General features: G+C 38.9%; 1 protein-coding gene across 1 annotated transcript in view; it reads left to right on the forward strand.

The window, feature by feature from the left end:
* The first annotated feature begins 1,405 nt into the window (after positions 1–1,405).
* The window catches only part of HRH3 (histamine receptor H3), a 34,524-nt gene continuing 10,327 nt past the window's right edge, over positions 1,406–25,602 (forward strand). Inside the window, exons 1-2 of the mRNA XM_026664848.2 lie at positions 1,406–2,151; positions 23,342–23,508. Coding sequence (XP_026520633.2) covers positions 1,911–2,151; positions 23,342–23,508 — 408 coding nt within the window. The 5' untranslated portion in view covers positions 1,406–1,910. The remainder of the gene's footprint in view (positions 2,152–23,341; positions 23,509–25,602) is intronic.

The following is a 25,602-nucleotide window of genomic DNA, read 5'->3' on the forward strand; positions in this document are numbered from 1 at the left end:
GCACTTAGATCATTAGAGGTGAGTATTCCAAGGTCCTTTACAGAGCTTGGGTCATCAATGAGATCTTGACTATTCAGCTTGTATTTTATTTTCTGATTTTTTTTGCCAATATGTAAGACAGAGCATTTATTTGTTGAGATTTGAAGTTGCCATTTGTTTGACCATTCTGATACATAGTCAAGATCTTTTTGTAAGGTAGCAGTATTGTCTATGGTATTGAACAGCTTTACATCATCAGCTAAAAGAACGCAATTGCTCTTAATATGATCACAGATGTCATTTATGTAGAGTATGAAGAGAGTTGGTCCTAGAACACTGCCTTGGGGGACACCATTATTGACAGGTACAGAATTTGATAGGACGCTCCCAATTTTGACCATTTGTTGTCTGTTTGACAGGAATGCTTCTATCCAGTTATGCAGTTGTCCAGAGATACCGTAGGATTTTATTTATGTTGCAGGAATGAATCTGCTGTTTCTTTAACTGGTGTAGTTAAACACACAATGGGCTTTGGATACCATAAGTGTTATATATAAATCAAATGGCTGAGGCTTCATGAGGTTTCAGTAGTGATCACTCATAAGTGCATTTCCTGAAAGAACAATTAATCAGCGGAATGAATTGTCTCCAGTAGTTGTGGGTGCTCCATCATGGAAAGCTTCCAAGAAGAGAATCATTTGTTTGAAATAGTATAGGGTTTCCTGCTTCAATAGGGGGCTGCAAGGTCCCTTCCAACTCTTTTATTTCTATTTTGCATACATTACAACCACACACAAGCAGGCTGTGTTGACACAAATTACTGATGAAGGTCATAGAAGGAGACATTGGCACAATGTATGGTTAGCGGATGGTTAGCGTTACTTCTTTTAAGTTCCTTTGGGCTAATCATATCATCAAACGCAGGCCATTAAATTGCTTATGGCTTATTTGATTGTCTATACGGTTTCATTCAGGAGCTGATATTAACCATTGGATGAGATTATAAGATCTTATTTCCTCTAATCATTTTCCCCCCTGACTGGGCCTATTGACAATTCATCAACCATATCCTAAAGCAAACAGACCGGTCCCACTGGTTGACTTGCTCCTACTGCCTGCTTGAAGCTCGCTGGGAGATGGTTGAAAAGCAGAAATAAGAGAGCAGATCGGAAGGGAGAGGAGCAGTGGCTGGCTCTGAAGCTGACTGAGAGGCCAATGACTGCTCAACCTGAACATTGTCCGAAATCACAGCGTAGCCCTGGACTCTCAGATTTACTCAGCAATTATTTTTTCCCCCTGGACTGAGAAGCAACTTGGCTCCACCCTTTGGAGAAAACTCTTCGTTTTGGCCCGGAGTCAGTCACTTCCGACGCTGAGCAAAGCAACTGCTGCAAATAGTAGAGTCAGCCCCCACTCACACACCCCTCCGCATCCTTTCCTCCACTCCTGCCGTGCCCTCTCTCTTTTCCCTTCAGGAGAAGAAGTGGGAGGAAGGAGAAAAGAAAGGCTGAGTTTCAGAGGGAGGGGGGGAAAAACCCTACAATCTCACGGGGAGAAAGGATCGGAAAGCAACGGAACGGGGGAAAAAACGCTAGATTTTTTTTTTAAAATGTTATTATTATTTCACTGAGAACTCGAGAAAGAAAACCAGCCGCTTAGAATCGACGCTTGCCTTAGCCGATCTGGTGAGACTCGGTAAGGAAGAACCGGCGAAAGGGCGCAATGCCGAAGCGGCTGTCCCTGACTCCCTCCATCCGTGAGAGGCAAGCCCCGCCAGGTAGAGCCGCTCAGAGTCCATTGGAGTTGGCCGGCTATAATACATTTAAATAAGAACAACAACAATAATAACAACCATATAACTAAAGTCCCTGACGATGGCGCCGCGACTTCACCCGGGCGTTTGAGCCGCGGAGAGAGCGCATGGTGCTGAAATGGACAGCTCCTCGAGCGCCCGGGCGCCGAACGGTTCTGAGAGCTCGGAGAAAGCGCATGGAGGAGAAGATCAGTTCTCCACGACCTGGACCATCGCCTTGGCGGTGCTGATGGCTTTGCTGATCGTGGCCACCGTGGTGGGCAACGCACTAGTGATGCTGGCCTTCGTGGTGGACTCCAGCTTGAGGACGCAGAACAATTATTTCCTCCTGAACCTGGCCATCTCCGATTTCCTAGTAGGTAAAGTACCTCACCTGGATTCAGCTTGTCTTCACGCAGAGATCGCGGTCAGGCTTAAAGCGTTTTGGACGCTCGGGGTTTACTGGGTTGGGTGCCCTTCAGTTTTAACATACAACAGATGAGTTTAAGCATCTGTTCCACCACCATTCTGAGCTTCCTAATATAGGTTTTCAACTCCTCTGGGTTACCAAGTCGTTGGTCAGGGTTTCCCCCGATTCAACCTCCTGACTGGGTCTTCATTCTGATGTCTGTGGAGCTGGCTCCAAAATCCACCCATATTTGTCCCTCTGTCCATCTTTAAAGAATATTTGCAGCTCAGGATTGAAATGAGGGGTCCTTGTTGCTCTCTGAGCTTGGTTGTTTTCTTGCAGACCTTTCATTATCCAAACACTGATGATGTTACCTACTTTGGATAATGAAACGTCTGAATAACAGAAAACAGAGTTGGAAAAGACCTTGGAAGTCTTTTAATCCAACCTCCCGCTCAAGCAGGAGACCTGACACCATTCAGACAAATGGTTATCCAATCTCTTCCAGTGTTGGAGAATTTACAACTTCTGGAGGCAAGAAGTTGTTCCACTGATTAATTGTTCTCACTGTCAGGAAATTTCTCCTTAGTTTCAGGTTGCTTCTATCCTTGATTAGCCTGCAGGAAAACAACCAAGCTCAGAGAGGATTTAAGGACTCCTCACTGTTTCTGTTTTGCTATGCTCTTGCCTAAGCCTGTGAAATTCCTGAAGCAGGCTGTCTTTCATAAGGCATTTAACCATGTTCTGCAGATGATTTCTCTGGACTCATTCAACAGGAACAGGAAAGAAACCTTTCCATTTGTTTTTTGCAGTATAAATATTAATGAGTGATTTGTTAGATTTAGAGCATTCTATGCTTCTGAAACAAGGCAGTTCACATAATACTGTCTCCTCCAATTTTTCCCCTTGAGAGAAAGAATGGGCTGAACTGGCCCAGAGTAATTTGGGTATATTTGATTTTCTAATCCAGTGATTCTTACACCACAGCCTTTGTTAAAACGGTGAGAAGCTGCAGATGTATTTTTTTTTTTTTTTTTTTTGGCAGCATCTTTAAAAAGTACAGATTTAGGCAGTTGAAAACTTCGGGTTATAATCCATTAAGCTCTATTTATTTATTTTTATTTATATATTAAATTCATATGCTGTCCATCTCCCTGAAAAGTCAACTCTGGTCAGCTTAAGCAATATGCTTAAATCTTAAGAAATAAGCACAGCTGCTCATACATTTCAGAGCTATGAAAATCCTGCCAGCCATGTAAAATATTTTTAAAGCATTGTTAATGATGTTGGAGACTTCCCAAATTCAGGCTGGATTAGAAAACCTCTAAAGGTTTTTTTTTTTTTTTTTCCAACCTTGCAATTCAGAGATGTCAATGGGTGGTAAACTACAGCTTTCATCAGCCCAAATCCAATTTGGCTATTGGCTATGTTGGCTAGGTTTAGAATTTCTACCCAAATATACTTGGATAACATCGAAGTAAGGAGGTCTTATCCTGACATTGAAAGGAAAAAAAAAAAAGGTAATCAAACCAAAAAAACATCACACACACACCCAAAATAACCTCTGGGTTGAACTTATAACTAATCGAAGGTAACTGGATGTTTTTTCTTTACTATAGGAACAGTGCTATCTAAAAATGTTACTTTTTGATCACTTCACAGCTGAGTTCAACTTAATCATTTAAACTTAAAATAATGCCTTGCTTGGGACACACAATCCTAAATGGATTGGCTTAAAAAGACAGTCCTTATACTTAAAAGAATTCTTTTTCAAACTGCAGCAGACCTACTTAAAACCAGAATTCTTAAGTCTATTACCCTGCAGGTGGGCACTTCTTGGATACGAACTATGTTTGCGTCTATAAAGACACGTTTGATTTATGTGGAGAGGAAAAATTGGGGTAGGACAAACCCAAAGACAGAGATCAGCTGTATGAATTGGACTTGGAAAAAACAAGGGGAGGTTGAATCCATATCACAAGACATGCCTTCTCAAACTCACACCTGACTCTATTCTTAAGCTTCACTAAGGGGAAGCAGGCAGAATAACTGAACAACAGAGTTGAAAGGGACCTTAGAGGTCTTCTAGTCAAACCCCGTGCTCAGGCAGGAAACCCTATACCATTTCAGACAAATGGTTCTCCAATCTCTTCTTAAAAACCCTCCAGTGATGGAGCACCCACAACTTGTGGAGGCAAGTCCTTCCACTGAATAGTAGTTCTAATGGTCAGGAAATTTCTCCTTATTTCTAGATTGCTTCTCTCCTTGATTAGTTTCCATCCATTGTTTCTTGTTCTGCCTTCAGATATTTTGGCAAATAAATGGACTCCCTCTTCTTTATGGTAACCCCTTAGGTATCAGAACACTGCTAGTCTCTCTTTTCATTAAACTAGACTTTCTTTTTTTTTCATTGTACTCCCTTCCCAGCGGTAGAAAGCTGGAAGTATGCTCTTATTGCACATTCTTTGCTGCATTTTATAGAATGATAGAACATAAGGATTGGAAATGACATTAGAGATTATCTAACCTCCTACGCACTACAGAAATCCACCATGACAGCATTTATAAGGAATGGCCATCTAGCCTTTAATTAAACTCCTTCAGCAAAGAAGAGTCCATTACCTTCTGATAAGGTTCATTCCATTGTTTTTATTAGGATTTCCCCCCTTGATATCCAATTAAAATTTATTTTTTTCCTGTCATATAATTTCTATCTCCTAGAACAAGTCTAAACAACTCTAATTGTCTACATGATGGCCCTTCAAATACTCGAAGACTGCATTATGTCTCTTTCACAGTCCCCTCTTCTCCAGATAAATACTGTATATCTAATACCTCCAACCGTTCTTCATAAATTCACCTCTCTGAGCTTCTTATTATTTGGTTGCTTCTCTCCGGCCATTTTCCTCAATGTCCTTCTCCAAATACGGTGTCCAGAACTGGGCACCATATGCCAGGTGTCATCTGTTGATCGACGAAAAATAAGGAGAAAGATGAATACTCTCAAACTTGATATCATGTTTCTGTCAATGTGGCATAGGACTACATTTTCTGCATTTCAATCATACTGCTAGCTCATTTTCAATTCATGATCCACCAAAATATTCAAATCTTTTTGACAAGTAGGGTGTCTCCCTCCCAATACATACACACTGTGCTATTCCCAATTCTGTGCTCATTGCATTGATTTTTCCTACCCAATGTAGGAATTTTTTTCCTTCTTTGTTGACATTCATCCTGATCTCTACCTATTATTGCAACTTGCAACCAAAGGAGATGGGCAATTAAGAAATATGATAGATAGATAGACAGACAGACAGGTAACAGATAACAGATAATCAGAGTTGGAAGGGATCTTATAGGTCATCTAGTCCAACCCCCCGCCAAGCGGGAGACCCTACACCATTTCTGACAAATGCCAGTCCAATCTCTTCTTGAAGGTCTCAAGTGATGGCTCTCCCACAACTTCCGAGGGCAAGCTGTTCAGACAGATAGAAAGACAGATAGATAGAAAGATGATAGGTAGAAAGATAGAAAAAAGATGATAGATAGATAGATAGATAGATAGATAGATAGATAGATAGATAGATAGATAGATAGATAGATAGATTAGATAGATAGATAGATAGATAGATAGATAGATAGATAGATAGATAGATAGATAGATAGATAGATAGATAGATATAGATAGATAGATAGTATTGTCAAGAGCTCCTTGAGTTTTGAAACTGTTCTTTAACATGTCACTTATCTCCTTTATATTGTGTCACCCACAGATTTCGTATTTTCTAATCCTTCCTTCAAGTCATTGATCAATATGTTGAAAAGCAGAGGGTTGGGGTGTGGTTTTATTCATATAACATGCCTAACCATATCTATTCATCAACAATAATGTTGTGTTTCACCCATGTGTTTATCCTGATTGACTTTCAAATTTCTTACCATTTGGGTGTAGGCTTAAGATGCTGCATGGTCCGTTCTGCTTAATTGGTTTGTGGCGCAGTGGTTGGAGCATGCCATATGCATGCAGCCATAGAATGGAGATGAAATCCAATTTTTATCCATGAGGGTGCACCATGGCAAGATTTCTCCATTCTTTCTAAAAATTGTATGTTTTCAAGCTAGCTATGAAATTCTCATAAACATTGTTTTCTTGATGAACACAACTCAGTTAGATCTGCTTTCCTTAGATATCCAGGAGCACCCTTGGAGTAGTCAACAGTTAATGAACATTTTGGCTATTCAATGGTTTTTTTGTATAAACTGGATTTCTTATGGTGTGGATAATGCCTCATGTAACTCATTCCTGGGACGACTTCCTGTCCTTCAAGACAAAAATATTCCACGTTCTTCATTCTTTCTCTGCCATAATAATTAAACAAAATTCTTCCATTGATGAAACAACCATGTACATGTACATTGTTGCTTTACCCAAAAATGTCTCCTACTACTTCATGAAGAACATCCTGTGCTATCAAGCACAGATCCATTTGGCCGATAACAATTTTGTAGTGTAAAACCTCTGAAAAACAGAATGTCAGCTTTGACAGTCTCGGGATGGAAGCAGAGGATTAAGCAAAATAGATCTGAGTGAAGATTTCTTTTTAATACTGGAGTGGAACAATATTATGCAATAATATGATTACTAAAAGGGTGCGAAGCTGACAGGGGGATGGCCAATTATTTAGACGCATCAGGGGGCTTCCCAAATTATCTCTCAGGTATAATAAGCCTTACAAAACAATGTTTTAATCACACTGAGATTAACAATGTAAATGAAAAAACTATGCTACTTTATAGCAGTTAATTTGCTTTTATCTTGGGCTCAGATAATACTGTGAGAGGTTGATTCCAGAAATCTCAACACTTGGATTGTTTTCAACCCTGACAAGTAGATTTTGGCATTACATAATATACTTTTCTAATATGATTCCTGGATATATACAGGAGTGTTATCAGTAAAAGAGCTGTTAGACGATTGCCTAAAAGGTATATAATTGGGTTTTGCTGCAAAACTGGGCACAGGATCTCATTAGAAATTAAGGAATTGAGGTGCCATAAAATATTCTCTCTTTTACATACAAAAGTTAACCAAATAAGTGCTAGGAATGTATCCTTCAAGATTGTTCCAGAGTAGAGCCACAACTGAAATTGCTGTGTTTTTGATTTTCCTTGTTTTACCTTCAAATATAAGAGTGATTGTATTAGAGTTCTGATGAAGAATGGGTAAATATGGAGCAACTGATTCTTTCTGCAACCTCAGACCACTATTGTGAATTATGCCTAGAAAGAGAATAAAAGGCTATAAAGATTTAGTCAGGAGCAAGAAGTCAGGAACTAGGATAGAGTTCAAAAGCATTGTAAGTTTATCCCATGCTACCTATATACAAGAATCTGATCTACTAATGGTCAAGGCAAATTGGTGCCAGATAAGAATCAGTGGACTTTAAGGGGGTTGCAGACTTTGGTTTTTTTTTTATGGATGTATAGACTCCAGACTGATGATGCATTTTACTCCACCCTTGAGTTCAGTCTGGTCATCTCCTTCAAATATTTTCATATTGGATAAAATCGCCAGTTTTAGTCAAGAATTTGATAGATGTATTCCAACCTTCTTATTTTTCTGCTGCAGTCTCCAAGAACTCATCTGTGTTTAAAGCTTAAGAGTAAGCAAGTTGAGGAATTGGAAGAATATGAGTAATTATCTATCAAAACACATCCTATTTCCAAATCCAAGTTACGAATAAGGTTAAGTATCTGGGGATACATTTGACAGCAAGATGTAGCACATTAAAAGAGAATAATTATATTAAACTTAAACAACAGATAGCTATAGACTTGAAGAAATGGGAAAACTTGCAATTGTCATTAATAGGGAGAATTAAGATGAATATTTTACCTAGAATCCTATTTCTCTTTCAAACAATACCAATTAGGCTCGGAAAAGACTATTTTGATGATTTAAATAAAATTATGTTGAAGTATATATGGCAAGGTAAAAAAGCGAGAATAAAGCTAAAGCTTTTGCAAGATGCTAGAATTAGAGGAGGTTTTGGTCTGCCCAATTGGGAATTGTACTATCAAGCTACAAGTTTGATGTGGGTTAAGGAATGGATAACATTAAGAAAGACTAGATTGTTGACATTAGAAGGTCATGACTTGCTGTTGGGTTGGCATGCTTTTTATGGTATAAGGGAACTAAAACACAGGGTTATTTTAGAAGACATTATATACGGAGTCTTTGTGGTTAAACTGGGAGAAGATAAAAAGACAATGTTATTTGAAAATTCCAGTTTGGTTATCGACTATTGAAGCATTTTCCTATCCTATAATTTATAAGAAGGAACAAACAGTTAGATATGGGGAACTATTGGATGAAAAGGGTGAACTTAAATCAATACAAAATTTAGAGGAACAAGGTATAAAGATGAATTGGTTTTCATATGCGCAAATACATTCAACGTATGATGAAGATTCTAAAACAGAGGGATTCCTATGATAAACAGACTGATCTAGATAAGATTTTGATGGGTACTGATGAGAAGGTGATTAAAAATTATATGGTTATTTACTGGGAATTAAATTAGAAGAAGAACAAGTTAAAGAAACTATGATTGTTTGGGGGAAGAATTTTGGATATGGGATTGATTTAGAGAAATGGCAAAAATTGTGGTCTCAAAATTATAAAATGACAATGTCAACAGCATATAAGGAAAATTTGTATAAGATGTTTTACAGGTGGCACTTTCCCCGACAAGAATAGCAAGAATGTTCAAGAACAAATCTGAAAAATGCTGGAAATGTCATCAGATACCTGGCTCATATTACCATATGTGGTGGACTTGTGAGGACGCTAAAAAATATTGGACTAAAATTTGCATGTGGTTGGAAAAAATGACAAAAAACGTGTAGATTTGAAACCGGAGTTCTTTTTATTGGGAATCTTACCAGATACATATAGTAAAGATTTGAAATACCTGATTGTAAATGTGTTAACAGCGGCTAGGATTGTATTTGCTAAAAACTGGAAGAATGAGAAAATACCATCACAGGAAGAAATTATTAAGAAAATATTGGAATGTGCTGAGATGAGTAGATTGACATTTGAAATTAGAGAGCAAGAGGATAAACAATTTTATAAAATTTGGGATCTTTTTTATCAGTGGCTAGATGACAAAATACGATAATAGAATATTTAGAAAGTTAGATAGCAAGGAATACTTTTATTTTTTCTTTTGCCTATGTTATTTGACATTATATCTATAAAGTGTTTTTAGGATAGATTTGGTATGATTATATGATTTGTTATAGAATAAACTGTTTAAAGTATTGTTCTCTCATAAAGCATGAATGATTAAAAGTATAGTCAAATGATTTATTAATAGCGATATTAGGATATATAAGTTTGGATTGACAATATGAGTTGTTATGTAATATAACTGCAATTGAGACTACGAAATGAATGCACAAAATCGATGAACCAACCGACACACTGTATGTACATAAGAGAGTTGATGTTTTAATGTTTTGTTTGTCTTGTTTGTTTGTAGAAAATCAATAAAATTGTTTTCGGGGGGGGAAAAGAAAAAAAAACACATCCTATTTCCCTCTTTCGCTTGTTAGCCCTTCGTATATATTTGATATTGAAAACATCTTGTACATTTTAAGTTGTTGAAGGAATGGATTCCAGGATAACCTTTTCCAGATGGCGGCATCTTAGTGGGTTAGTCAATTCCCATTAACACCCAGCCATCTGGAAATTATTTGTAAGCTTAGCCAATTTCAATTGTACCTTTCATTTAGAAACTCAAGGCAGCCTACATAGCATTCCCTTATTCCATTTTTCCACACATGAACAACCTTGTAGAGATTGTTAGACTAAGAGAGGGGGACTGGTCTGAGCATAGCTAATATTGAAATGCAACTTGGATCTACCTGCTGCTAGTCAAACACTTTCACCGCTGCATTCCACTTCTCTTGAGCTGAGAGGGAGTGAGTTTTTGTGTTGGAAAGGGAGACCAGAATGTGAGTCTTCTTACTTTTAGTCTAGCAGCTTCACCACTCCAATAGAAGAGAGTATCCGTAGCTCAGGGTTGAGCTGTGGGATCCCTGATGCTTTCTGAGCTTGGTTGTTTGTTTGCAGATGTTTCACTATCCAACTAGGTAACATCAGCAGTGGCATTGATGACGTTACCCCAGTAAGGTAACATCAAGTTACATCAAGTTACATCAAAGTAACATCAAGAAGATGGGAGCTTCATCACTGGAAGCTTTCAAGAAGAGACTGGATTGCCATCTGTCAGAAATGGTATAGGGTCTCCTGTTTGGGTGGGTGGGAGGTTGGACTAGATTACCTACAAGGTCCCTTCCAACTCTGTTCATATGTTTTTTTTAAAAAGTAATGGAAGAAATCAGTGATTTCATTCTTGAAACCGGGACACCCATGCAAAAAGTGTAATCTTATCTAGTAATGTGTACAAGTGAAAGTATTATTTACAAAACTAGTGTGGTGCCATCTTCTTACCTTTGTGTTCCTTCTTTTCACATAATAAATCTTGCTCTTTCATTCATTCAGATTATTGTTGGCCCTTGTTTCCCATGTCTTCAAAACATTAGCCTCTTTTCTGAAAGTCTAACAACAACAAAATCCATTTGTTCTCTGGAATTGTCATATTTTTATTCCTTCTTAAATTTTAAAAGACTCGCGCAGGATGTTTTTTATGTCTCATGCAAAATTGTGTCCAAATTCTTGTTCGTGTTGTTTGCAGATCTACTCTGTTGTGTATCTTTTTCTGTAACATCCTCTGGGAACAGATAGTTCCCAAGAAGACACATTGTTGATTGAAAGTCCTGATGTAGCTTTTCAAAAATATCTCTTGAGTGTCATTATAGCAATAGCACTTAGACTTATGTACCGCTTCACAGTGCTTTACAGCCCTCTCTAAGCAGTTTACAGAGTCAGCCTATTGCCCCCAACAATCTGGTTCCTCATTTTACTGACCTCGGAAGGATGGAAAAGTGAGTCAACCTTGAGCCAGTCAGGATCGAACTGCTAGCAGTCGGCAGAGTTAGCCTGCAATACTGCATTCTAATCACTGTGCCACCATGGCTCTTCTTATAAGTTGCTTGTCTTGTTGTGTCTCACAAATCAAAAATACATTCATTCCTTAAAATTAATTTCAGAATATTAGTGTCCAAAGTCGAACATGCATACTGGTTGCATCTAATTTCCAAACTCTAGGTGATCCCTTGTTTGGTGTAATATATGGATACCATAAGGACAAGATGAAGCCCTATAGAATGCAGGTTGTCCTCAACTAAAAAAGAGCATTTGTTTAATGACCTTTTGAAGTTACAATGGCACCGAAAAAGGTAACTTGTGACCACCACAGCATCCCTGTGGTCACATGGTCAAAATTCAGGCAGTTGGCAACCATGATGGTCACAGCAAATCAGAATGATGGGATTGCCATTTGCAACCTTCCCAGGTGACTTCTGATAAGCCAAGTCAATAAGGGATGCCAGATTTGTTCAACAACCATGGACAAAAAAGGTCATTAATTTGGGCATGACTCATTTATCTGCCACCTTGCTTACCAATTCCCAATTATTGTCATAAGTCAAGGACTACCAGTAGTAGTTTTTAAAATAATATTTCAGTGTTTTCTCTGTGACTTCTGCCATCTTCATTTTGCTTAGAATTCCTTAAGCAGAAGGAACATAAAATATCCTTGTTGGATATACAGTATTTTAAACATGTGAACCTCAAATCTGTTATTCAGCAGCATCATTTAACTGAAATATTATTGATCAAAACATTTCAAGGACTTATTGGAAACACATAATTAATTGATTTTATTCCCCAAACAGAGCAAGTTCATTCTGACTAATCAATAAGAAAAGCAGATATCCCTCAGTGCAACACCAACATCAAGGTTATTATTGTTGTTGTTATTACACTTTTATTCATTAAACATGAAACTCGGTCAACTGAACATTTAAAAATGTATCACAAATATTATTCTGGCACTGATGATAGATACGGGTTGCTGCCAGAATCCTAGGTATCAACCAAGTATCTTCTTAATACATATGATGTTCTGAGTAGCACAGTTGTTGGTGTTTTTTTTGCAGTTCTGGTGGTGTTATTGCAGGAAGCTGTAATTTCTTGATGTATTTTGTAAAATTCTTGGACATGATATCAAGTGCCCCGATGACAATGGGTTTCACTGGCACATGTTTCATCCATAATTGTGTAGTTTCAATGGCCAGGTTGCGATATTTCATGATTTTATTCTAGTTCTTCTTATTATTATCTAGTTCTTTCTTGTTATTGTTGTTGTTGTTATTATTATTATTCATTGTGCAGTCAGCCAGATGTTCAGACTGGGTTTGGCATTTTGTCATTTTTGGCATTTTTGTCTACCTATTGAGTATGATGGTGTTACCAATATCACCACAGGATGGAAGCTGTCCCAAGTAAAGCTGCCTTCTGCAATTGACCGATGGCAAATTTGTCAATGCCTATGGTGTTCAAGTGGTGCTCCAGTTGTTTTGTGACTGCATCTAAGGTGCCTATTACTATTGGTACTACCCTCGCTTGCCTTTGCCTTAGTCGTTCTGTTTCTATTTGTAGATCTTTATATTGTGTTATCTTCTCCAAAGATGATGATGTGATAATGTGTGGATAGGTACATACAAAAGCATAAGCAAGTCAGATGATAACCATTTGGAGCACAGGAAAAGTTTAGTCTTAATTGGTAATCAACTCTTTTCATCAAACAGTGAAGCAACTGATTTGTGATTTGCAAAACTGCCCTTTGGGAGATTAGCCCAAAGTGAAGGTGAAGCAAAGTAGGATTAGATCATAGGAAGTTAGATGGTTGCCAACATTTCCTTGATCAATTCCACAGATAATTCTCAGTTGTATCTTTCATATGTTTCAGCCTGGGGAATATCTTTCTATTCCAACTTTCTGATTAAAAAAATAATCTTTTACTGCATTCATGGCGTCCTTCTGAATCCTAATTTGTTCTCTCTGCTTGTCCCCAAGCTGGTTATCAGATTTCAGAACCCAATGGCTGATGCAGATGGGTTTTTATTTTAAGACTACTGTCTCTAGCGTTATGATAAGCCTTGGTATTTGGGATACATCTTTATTAGGGGAAATTTGCTATGTTCCTCACATCTCTTTGCTCTTTTCAAATGGCATCAGCCTGGGGATTTGAAATGTTGATGAAGGCAATGAAAGAGTCGAAATGCTGGATCCCTTCCCAGTTATGGCATCCTTGGTGCTCTCTGAGTTTTCCTGTTTTCTTGCAGACAGTTTATTACCCAACTTGGTAACCAAGCTCAGAGAGCACCAAGGACTCCACAGTTCAACTCTGAGATATAAATATTCTCTTCCATTGGTATCATTTCCCAGTGGAGAGGTAGCAATGCATCTAGAATGGTGGTCTAATGGTAAAGACGCTCACCCCCCACTTGGAAGATTGAGAATTCAAGCCCAGGCAGCAGCAGATATTTCTCTCCTAGGGCACAAAGAAGAAAAAAAATATTTGCTGTGAACTCCATGTGGTGTCAGGAAGGGCAGCCAGTCAGTAAATGCACAGCTCCATCCAGTCGCCCCGACTCTACCACGAGTGAAGAGATTACGGGGTCATAAAAAGGAAGGATAGATAGACAGAGACATAAAGGGATGGAGAGATAGAGATGATAATGATAGAGATAATAGAGAGAGAGTTGAGAAAGAGGAGAGGGAGAGAGAGAGAGAGGGAGGGAGGGAGAGATCATCTCTGCTAATTGTCATTCCATTCAGCTCTGTTCCAATCTAATCTGACATCTCTTTTTGCAGCCTCTGCATGCACGCATTTCTGTGTTGATGACTGTTTTTACTGTTTCTAACAGCTGTACATAGCTTTCCAGAAAAAAATAATAATGTTTATGATCTTGCTTCAGCCACTTTAAAAAACCTGTACTGATTCCTCTATTCACAAATGGCAGCTTGTCGCTCAATACCTAACGCCTCAACGTTATCCTATTTTTTTCTTACGATTGTTAGAAAGCAACAGACTCTTACAGATTCAGAATAGAAATCAAAAGGGGGGGGGGAAAGGAGACTCCGCTTTCACTGAGCATTTTAATCTCTCTTTCCATTCATATCAGCAAATGAGATAGAGCCATAAATCTATCATGAAACCACCTCTATTCCATCAAGAAAGCCCGTGAACTACTTTGTAAAATTTCAACTCTTGCTGTTTAAATGGATGCGTTTGGAGGAATTGTAGCGCTTGTTATTTGGTACTCAAAGGAAGAGACATTATTTCTTGAGAATTTTTTTTTTTAGCAACTTTAGCCACAACATTTTCAAACTGCAATTCCATAGTGGGCTTCAAAGGCACTGTCAGACCTGCCCCAGTCTGATCCCTTAGTGGAAGAAAAACTCTTGACTCCATTTGGGTAGAAGTGAAAAGCACTTTTACTAAGAGATGCTGACCGTAGTAAAATCAGGAATCTAATGTTCCCATGCATCAATACAGAATTAATCCCTTGGTTCCCCCAGTCCTCCCCCACACCATGGCCTGTTCACGTGTAGCCAATCCAAAACCACCAAGATGTTTTGGGGAATGCTGGGGTGTTTAGACTGGTGAAATTCCACTCCCAGGGTAAACGGCCTTGAAGATGCCAGGCACGAACCAGATTCCAAAATGCTCTGTTCTTCTTCAGCTATCAATCCCAAATTCCCACCCTAAAGGTATGCAGATGTATTGCTCATTTGTTCCCCTCCCCCTTTCTCGTTTTTTTGATGGCGGGATGCCAGCGAGACACTAAGCCGAAGTTGGTGGATCTGACATATTCAATGAATGGAAATATAGGTGACCTGCAACTTATGACTGCAATTGAGCCCAAATTTAAGTTGTTAAGCGAGACAGTTGTTAAGTGAGATTTGCCCCATTTTACGAGCTTTCTTGCCACAGTTGTTTGGTGAATCACTGCAGTTGTTAAGTTGTTAAGCGAATCTGGCTTCCCCATTGACTTTGCTGTTCAGAAAGTCATAGAAGTTGATCGCATGACTCCAAGACCTTGCAATCATCATAAATATGAGTCAGTTTCCAAGCATCTGAATCTTATCACGTGACCATGGGGATGCTGCAATGGTCATAAGTGTGAAAAGTGGTCATAAATCACTTTTTTCAGTGTCGTCGTAACTGAACATTCACTAAACAAACTGTTGCAAGTTGAGGACTACCTGTAATGCTGCATCTTCTTGATGGGCAAATTGCAACATTTCGGATGTTTTGTTCATCACACGAATAAGATGATGGAACTACACCAGTTAGACCAGGCATCTCCAAACTTGTGGACTTCAACTCCCAGAATTCCTCTGTCAGACCTGCCAGACCTGAAATAGACCTTCAAAACAGGTGTTTTTCCAAACACAAAAGTCAGTAAGACTATGACAGGGGAACTATATGAATCAATATGACTATTTTGGGGTGATTGCTCCCCAATAAATGGAGAACTTTTCTTTGAAACTTTTCAGCTCAATATCCATGGTTACCTTTTCTTTTCTATTTTGATGTTGTTGAGTGAGTCAGTGTTGATTTTGGATTTGCAATTTTTCTTCCAGGATTTTTAGAAGAAGTTTGTTCTTGCTTTCTTTCTTTCTTTTAAATGGATCTACTTGTTCCAATGTGATATTTTAATGCCATTAACTTCAGTGAACTAACATAATGTAAATTGGTGTGTATGGTGTTTTTTTAGTCAAAACTGAACAGAGGCCCTATGTAATAAAATAATGCATTATTACAAGAAATTTTTTGGTCTGATTGGGGCCAAGTATTCCAAAAAGCACAGAGCAGTTGCTGGAAGCAGGGGTGAAGTTAAACATGATAAATATAAATTAAAATAGATGAAATGCTGTAATCCCAAGAGTATATCTCCCATCAGTAATATTAAAATAATAACTGTCTTAAAATATATATCTGGTTCCAAACAATTTTAAGTACCAAGGCTTACTTCTAAGTAAGAAACTGCAGCATTGTTAGTAATGGGGAACATTGGTGAACATTTAATATTTTCTGCATTACGTTTAATGGACTCCACAAATAATACTGGCTGCCTTGCCAATACTAAATAAAATGTGAATTGAAAACCAGTAGAGCACTCTGAATGGCAAAACCATTCACTTAAATTAAAATTATCCTTCATATTGAAACAGCAGCGTTTCTTATAGTTGAGCCATTATTTATCAAATAATATGAAACTCATAAAACAACTGTGTGAACCTAAAAGGCAGCGGTGAGTTGGACAGATATAGACGCAAAGTATTTTATGACTTTAGGCTCATTTTAAAAACAGATTCATTTTATCTCCATATTTCCACAAAAATACGGGGCTGTAAGTGGCCAAAGGTATTGTGGGAAGCCCCCCTCCCGAAGAATGAAATATTTTGGGAAATATTTAAAAAGGCAGGATGTTAAATTTCCCTAAAGAAGAAATGGAGAAACATGTTTTTATAGGCAGATAGCAGCCCCCAGTCTTTCTTAAAAGCCCACAGCAGATGCCAGCACTTAAGGAGATAAAGAGCTTATTGGAAGAAGGAGCCAACTATCTAGATAGCTCTATTCATAAGCAAAGCAAATCCTGTCAGAAATCCATTCAAGACAGGATATTTCAAAACTCCTTGCAGCAAAGTTTGACAGCTAATGAAAGTGGGATGGTAGGATTAGTACAGCAGCCTCTCGCCCAAGATCCAGCACAGGGCAAAAGACATTAGCCACAATAAGAATTGCCCAACACCCTTCCAGAACACAAGCCCCTTCACTGCACAACCCACCCACCCCCAGCAGCATTTCTTCAGGACCTGTATAAAAATCCTGGCACTCGAGCTTGCGGGTTTGTCGAAGCATGCGGCAGCAGGGATTCTGCGAAGCTGCGCGATCCCTGCCGCGCTAGCCGTTTTGGGGCTCCGACCACTCAGGCCGGGCACGGAGCTAGGCTGACCCCTGCAGGGGCAGCTGAAGGTAGGGGATCCGAGAAGGGTTTGGGGGTGCTGCAGACCCCTCCCTGGCCGGCAGAACCCCCCTTTTTCCCAGGACGGTGCAGCGGCGACTGTCCGTAATAGCCGCCACAAAGAAGCTGGCAGCCGGGTAAGAATGCAGAGGGAAGTGGAGAAAGTGATTGAGAGGAGAAAGTTTTTCTTGGCTCCTAGGACTCTAAGACATATTTAATAAAATTCCTGAAATAGTATGACTTTCTGAATAATACCTGCACAGAAGAGGGAAAAGCCGGTTGCTGGAAGGTGCTGAAAGGATAGCTTTCCCTCTTTTCCTACGGAATAAATAACTGGATATTAAGAAACCTATTTTTTAGGTGGAAATTGGATTTAAGCGATGAGGGAAGAGAGGATTAAAAAGAAAATATTTGTATGCTAAGATTTGTTGGAGCAGATGCCTTAAGGATTTGAAGACTAGAATATATTGTAACAAGACTTTAAACAGATTTGGACTTTCTTTCTCTTTGATTGATATCACCCCAGAAGGAGAAAGTGAGAACTCTGCCTTGGTTTGGACTGATTGATAACTTTGGGACTGTTTTATCTTTTTTATTTTCTTTTGAATATTCTGGTTGTTGTAAGAAGAAAGAAGGAGAAAAGAAAAGAAAAGATTTATAATGGCTCTTTCTGTTGAGGAACTGAGAAATGGTGTGGAAGAAGCTTTTCTTTTCTTAGAAATGGCGCTTACTAATTATCAACAAAAATTACAACAGATGAAGACAGCAGAGGAACAAGAAAGAAAGGAAGGAGCCATCTTTAATGAATCTCAGAATTTGATCCAGAAAAAGGAAGAGAGAAAGAAAAGAAAAGAAGAGAAAAGAAGAAAACTAAAGGATTTAAGGACTTAAGATCTAAAAAACATTTAAGAAAGGGAAAAATAAAGTGCAAAACCAATATGATGAGTGTAAACAAAGGGGAAAAGAAATACGACAGAGAAGGGAAGCCGGTAAGGCAGAGGCTAGAAGAAGGGGGGTAGAAAGGTTTGTTGGGAAAAGAAAGAAAGGGAAAAGGTGGAAAAAGCTACAACGTTTTGAAATTGAATGGAAAAAGGAATTTTTGGATAATGGATAAAGTATAATTTTTTTTTAAAAAAAAAAGATTTTGCAAGGTACATAAGATGAGATGGTAGTATTGCAATGGTTTAAGAGTTGATAAGAGATTAAAATGTTAAAATGTTTAAAAATGATTGGTATTAAAACTTAATAATAGGAGAGGTTTAGAATATTGTTTTAATTAAAGAGTTTAATAAAATTATGGTATTGATGTTATTATAAAATTTTTATTATAGTATTTCTTTTTAATATTTGGATTTATTCTCTAATTATGCATTTAATTGTGTTGGATGTATTAGTTAGATAGAATGTACCAAGCAAAATCTGATTGGGTATTAGATATTATTTTAAAGATTAATTTGATTAACTTAGGGGGGGAGATAGAAAGGCATCATACTCTGATTAATGATTTCAGGAGAAACTGATTTTCTTTTTTTTTCATAAGGGATGAGACAAAGGGATGATAAAAATGGACAAAAAGATACAAATATAATGATTTAAACTAAGATGATTAATTAAGGTAGAATTAAGAAGTGTGAAATATGTGGAGAAGTTAATATAGAAGGCTTAGAATGGTAAATAAAATAAGTAATGATATGTAAGATGAGCATGAATATAATTGAAGTCCATGAAGAGAGAGACACCTGGGTCTAAGTTACTTTCCAAAAGATATTTTTTTTATGTTTTGTGTGTTGTGTGTATATGTCTTTTTGGGGGAGAATTGGTAAAAATTTGTAGAAATATAGAATGAGAATAATGGTAACTAAGTCAGAAAGAAACAGATGAAATAATAATAATGATATTGAATAAGAGTAAAGAGAAGTAAAGAGAAATTGAATAAGAGGTTTTGGTATATTATAGGGAAATGGTTTAAAACAGAATCATAATTTATCTGACTTGTTAAATTTATAAGGGAAAAAGGTTTAAACATGTAATGAATAATGATAATTTGTGTGTTTTAAAAATTAATAAAACTTGTTTAAAAAAAAAAAAAAAAAAATCCTGGCACTCATCTACCTAATTGGTCAGCTGCCCCAGAACCACAAACCCTGGTGGTTCTGTTCACTATATGAATCAATATCTGACTATTTTGGGGTGATTGCTCCCAAAGATGAAATGGAGAAGAGCTTTTCTTTGAAACTTTTCAGCTCAATATCCAGTGGTTACCTTTTCTTTTCTATTTTGATGTTGTTGAGTGAGTCAGTGTTGATTTTGGATTTGCAATTTTTCTTCCAGGATTTTTAGAAGAAGTTTGTTCTTGCTTTCTTTCTTTCTTTTAAATGGATCTACTTGTTCCAATGTGATATTTTAATGCCATTAACTTCAGTGAACTAACATAATGTAAATTGGTGTGTATGGTGTTTTTTAGTCAAAACTGAACAGAGGCCCTATGTAATAAAATAATGCATTATTACAAGAAATTTTTGGTCTGATTGGGGCCAAGTATTCCAAAAAGCACAGAGCAGTTGCTGGAAGCAGGGTGAAGTTAAACATGATAAATATAAATTAAAATAGATGAAATGCTGTAATTCCAAGAGTATATCTCCCATCAGTAATATTAAAATAATAACTGTCTTAAAATATATATCTGGTTCCAAACAATTTTAAGTACCAAGGCTTACTTCTAAGTAAGAAACTGCAGCATTGTTAGTAATGGGGAACATTGGTGAACATTTAATATTTTCTGCATTACGTTTAATGGACTCCACAAATAATACTGGCTGCCTTGCCAATACTAAATAAAATGTGAATTGAAAACCAGTAGAGCACTCTGAATGGCAAAACCATTCACTTAAATTAAAATTATCCTTCATATTGAAACAGCAGCGTTTCTTATAGTTGAGCCATTATTTATCAAATAATATGAAACTCATAAAACAACTGTGTGAACCTAAAAGGCAGCGGTGAGTTGGACAGATATAGACGCAAAGTATTTTATGACTTTAGGCTCATTTTAAAAACAGATTCATTTTATCTCCATATTTCCACAAAAATACGGAGCTGTAAGTGGCCAAAGGTATTGTGGGAAGCCCCCTCCCGAAGAATGAAATATTTTGGGAAATATTTAAAAGGCAGGATGTTAAATTTCCCTAAAGAAGAAATGGAGAAACATGTTTTTATAGGCAGATAGCAGCCCCCAGTCTTTCTTAAAAGCCCACAGCAGATGCCAGCACTTAAGGAGATAAAGAGCTTATTGGAAGAAGGAGCCAACTATCTAGATAGCTCTATTCATAAGCAAAGCAAATCCTGTCAGAAATCCATTCAAGACAGGATATTTCAAAACTCCTTGCAGCAAAGTTTGGCAGCTAATGAAAGTGGAATGGTAGGATTAGTACAGCAGCCTCTCGCCCAAGATCCAGCACAGGGCAAAAGACATTAGCCACAATAAGAATTGCCCAACACCCTTCCAGAACACAAGCCCCTTCACTGCACAACCCACCCACCCCCAGCAGCATTTCAGGACCTGTATAAAAATCCTGGCACTCATCTACCTAATTGGTCAGCTGCCCCAGAACCACAAACCCTGGTGGTTCTGTTCAGCATTAAACGGACCTTCTTGTTCTGACCCAGCTCCCCAAACATGACAAACCCTCTGACATGCACTTAAAAAGATTCCTTTATTAGGAGTGCTGGAAGCCCCGGCAAAAAGTTTCTCTTTCAATGCAGGGCCAACAAGTCCGTCTGGCCAGAAGATGAATAGTTGTCTGCCACACCTATTCACCTCCACCCCCTGCCGTTTATCCTCAGAGCTAGGATGGGGCCTTGCTAGCCGCTGTGGCTTTTCTGTCCCAGGGATGGGCCTATATATTTCCACTGCTCTCCTCTCCTCTGCCTTCTGCTCATCCGCACATCAGGCACTGGACCCAGCTGTTCCTCCTCTTCCTCATCAGCCACCTCCAGACCTGGGGGTTGTTGACTCTCCATCTGAGGGCTGACAGATGGCCCAAGCTTTGCCTCTCTGTCTCTGCCAGCTCCATTCCCTCTTCCTCCTCTGTGCTCTCAGGTTGGCTCTGACTCCCACTCCTCTTCCTCTTCTTTCAGCTGCTGGAGAGGCCTAACACGCCACAACATTTCTTTCCAAATCAGCCTCCAGCCTCCATTTTGTTTCCAGCGTCTTTCTCCCGGCTTGGAACTGAACCAGATGTCTTTTCGTTCCAACAGTTCCTTTAACTGAGAACCATGCTGAGAACCATGATATTGGTGTTTTTAAAGATAGAATAACAGAGTTGGAAGGAACCTTAGATCTCTTATAGTCCAGCCCCCTTTACAAGCAGGGGACCCTATATCATTCCGCATAAATATTTGTCCAATTTCTTCTAATAACCTCCGTTGATGGAGCGTCCAGAATGTCATTCCACTGATTAATTGTTCTCACAGTCAGGAAAATTGTAGGTTGGATCTCTCTTTGTGAAGTTTCCATCCATTACCTCTTGTCTTGCCCACAGGTGCTTTGGTGAATAGGTTGGTCCCATGGCTGGCTGGGGAATTCTGGGAGTTGAAGTCCACAGGTTTTAAAATTGTCAAGGTTGGACACCCCTGAAGGAGAGCAGACTGCAGAAACACAGGACAGCTGTCTTTGAATATTTGAAGAACAATTGTCCAGAGCTATTTGGGAAGACAGGACAAAAAAACAATCAGTTTAAATGATAAAGAAGTAATCTCAGCGATTCCAGCTGTGCATGTTTTTATCATAGGAAGGGCCGTTCTTCAGTTGAACAAATTGCTTTGCAACGACAGAACTTCTCCTTCATCGAAGATCTTAGGATAGATGGCCATAGTGTAGTGAATTCCTGAGCAGGAAACTAGGTTAGATAACGGTCAGGGTTGGGATTCTACCGGTTCGGACCGGTTCTATAGAACTGGTTGTTATGATTCTGTGCAGTTCGGAGAACTGGCAAATCGTGCCCCTGGCTGGCCCCGCCCCTCCCTCCCTGCCCGCCCCTCCCCTCCCTGCCCAGTCAGTCCTTATAGTTTTTTTCCTTCCTGGGCCCCAGGGAAGCTTCCTGGGAGTAAAAATGTCCCCCCAGGAGGCTTCCCCAAGGCCCAGGAGGGGCAAAAAACGGGAAGGGGGGGGTTGCTGCAAAAAAAGAAGCAGCCATGCCCGCCCAGTCACATGGCCACACTCACCTAGCCACGCCCACCTAGCCACGCCCACAGAACCAGTTGTTAAAAAATTTGAATCCACCCCTGATAATGGTAGTCCTCGACTTACCACGGTTCGTTTACCAATTGTTCAAAGTTACAACAGCACTGAAAATAGTGACTAATGATGACCATTTTTCACACTTATGACCATTGCAGCATCTCCATGGTCACGTGGTTGACATTTGGATGCTTGACAACTGACTCACATTTATGACGGTTGCAGTGTCCTGGCGTTATGTGATCCCTGACAAGTGAAGTCAATGGGGAAGCCAAATTCATTTAACAACCGTGTTATTAATTTAACAACTGCAGGGATTCACTTAACAAACGTGGCAAGAAAAGTCATAAAAAGGGGCAAAAGTCACTTAAGAAATTTCTCATTTAACAATGTAATTTTCTCTGGCAGAGGCACCCCGGGCCGGTCCTTTGCTGTTTCCAGGGCAGACCCGCAGGCCTGATTTAAGCACCCCGCCAGCCAGATTCGGCACCGCAGGCCTTGAGTTTGACAGCCCTGAACTAATAGGTTTCTAACCCCTCGTCAACCCATCATCTGATGACACCTTTACCCAACTGAACACTGTAGAATGGCCATTGTTCCAAAATTAGAGGTGCCTCCCAGTTTTTAGCCTTTGTCTTTTCTCAAGTTCAGTTGAGTTTGTTTTTTTTAAAAAAAAAAATTTAAACCTTTAGTTTAAGAGATTATCAACATCCCATGACTGATCTTGCAAGAACATCTCATCAGTTTCTGGAAGAGCCAAGGCAGTGGGAGATGACAGATAATAAGTAACAACCAGTACTTACTGTTTTGTATGAGACAAATGCCTTGACTTGTATTCAATCTATGCCCTTTGATGCTGTCAGCGGAAGAAATGTTGAAAAGCATGAATCACACTTTCTTGTTTCAGGTGCCTTTTGTATTCCACTGTACATACCCTATGTCCTCACGGGAAGATGGGCCTTTGGAAAGAGCTTTTGCAAACTCTGGCTGGTGATGGATTATCTGTTGTGCACCACGTCCGTCTTCAATATCGTTCTGATCAGTTATGACCGATTCCTCTCGGTGACCAGAGCGGTGAGTTCTATTCTAACCGTTCAAAAATCAAATGATTTTGATCTGATGCTGCATTTCTCCTCCTCGTCGTCCTCCTCGTCCTCCTCGTCGTCGTCCTCCTCCTCCTCCCTCCTCCCTTTTGTTTTCATTATCCTGTCCTTTCTCTGGCTTCTCCTCTTCCTTATTGTCTTCTCTCCTCCTCATCTTCCTCTTCCTCCCTCTCCTTCTCCTTCTTTTCCTTCTCTTCTTCCTCCTCATCCTCTTTCCCTCCCTCTCCTCTTCTTCATTGGTCTCCTCCTCCTCCTCCTCCTCCTCTTCCTTCTCCTTTTTGTTTTCATTATCTTGCTCTTTCTCCAGCTTCTCCTCTTCCTCGTCTTCTCCCTCCTCCTTCCCTTGTCATCTTCCTCTTCCTCCCTTTCCTTCTCCTTCTTTTCCTTCTCTTCTTCCTCTTCATCCTTCCCTCCTTTTCCTTTTCCTTTTCCTGTCCTTTCTTTTACTATTTCTCCTTCCTCTTTTTCCTCCGCCTTCTCTCCTCCTCCTCCTTCCTTTTTCCCTTCTCCTGCCCTTCCTCTTCCTTCTCCTCCTCCTCTTCCTCCTTCCTTCCTCATCCTTTTCCTCCTCCATTGCATCTTGTTCCAAAATCATATATCAGTTGCTCTCTGAAACCCAGTATGAAATATTGACACATTTAATATTTTTCCTGTGAAAAAAATCAGATCCAAAAAACTAGAGGGGGAATTTACTACTTTCCCTTTCTCTTGGAAGAAGGCTGCAAGAAAAGGAAAGATCAATCAAATATCTTGCAAACCGAGGTTGAAATTAGTTTTTTTTAACCTGAAGGTGACACATTGTCTATCCCTGAACTAGGAAGATTTGTACATTTGTGCCATCAAATAATTCTAGCTGTTTTGGGGCCAGCTGACCAAGAGAAAGAGGGGATGTGGGTGGGAGAGAGAAATCAGAGAGGAGACCTGCAAGAGATGAAAGAGGAAAAGACTGATGTAGTTCCAAGCCACAGTCAGAATCAGTAATACAAACTATAGAGGAGAAACAAGCCAGAGCAAGGGAAAAGGGCTCTTGAAAGGGAGCAGTGAAGCTAGCGCTGAGGTAAATATCTTGAAGCTGAAGTTCAAGTACTTTGGCTGCCTAATGAGAAGAGAAAACTCTTTGGAAGAGACCCTGATGTTGAAAAAGGACTGAAGGCAAAAGAAGAATGATGAATGAACATGAATAGAGATAGATGAGAGAGGGGAGGGAGGGAGGGAGGGAGGGAGGGAGGGAGGGAGGGGGAGGGAGGGAGGAGAGAGAGAGAGGGGGATAGATATAGATAATAGACAAAAAAAATAGATGATGGATAGATGATAGATGGATAGATAGAGATAGACAGACAGATAGGCAGATAGATGATAATAATGATAGATAGATATGATACATATAGATGATAAATAGACAAACAGAAATAGATGATAGATGGATAGATTAGATAGATGGATAGATAGATATAGATGATACATATAGATGATGAACAGAAATAAATGATAGATTATAGATGGATAGATAGATAGAGATAGACAGACAGAGACAGATAGATGATAGAGATAATGATAGATGATAGACAAACAGAAATAGATGATAGATGTTAGCTAGATAGAGATAGAAGATAGATGGATGATAGACAAACAGAGAGAAAGTTGAGATAGATAGATAGATAGATATAGATAGATGATAGATAGATAGATAGATAGATAGATAGATAGATAGATAGATAGATAGATAATAGAAACATCTAAACTCTCTCTAAGTGAAGAAGAACTGATTAGTACAGTATTCTTGGAGAAGAAATAGAATCAAGACATTGATGCAGCCATTTTCAGCTGAAATTCATTCAGCCAGAACCTGAATATATTTCCTTGCTGCTATCTGATTTCTCGACCCCCACCTCCAACATTTTGTGTTGCAGAAAACAATTTCATACAAAACAGTTCTTCTGGGAACATCCATTTGTGAAGACTATTTTAGAGGAACACACATCTAAAAGATATTGCATTCTGGAAAATAATCACTTGCAGAATATGCATGCATATCACTGGCCTTTTGAGTGTAACAATAAATGTG

This window comes from Notechis scutatus, chromosome 3 (genome assembly GCF_049901735.1).
Source record: "Notechis scutatus isolate UNSWTSFEM ecotype Mainland chromosome 3, rNotScu1.2, whole genome shotgun sequence".
NCBI classification, from domain to species: Eukaryota; Metazoa; Chordata; class Lepidosauria; order Squamata; family Elapidae; genus Notechis; species Notechis scutatus.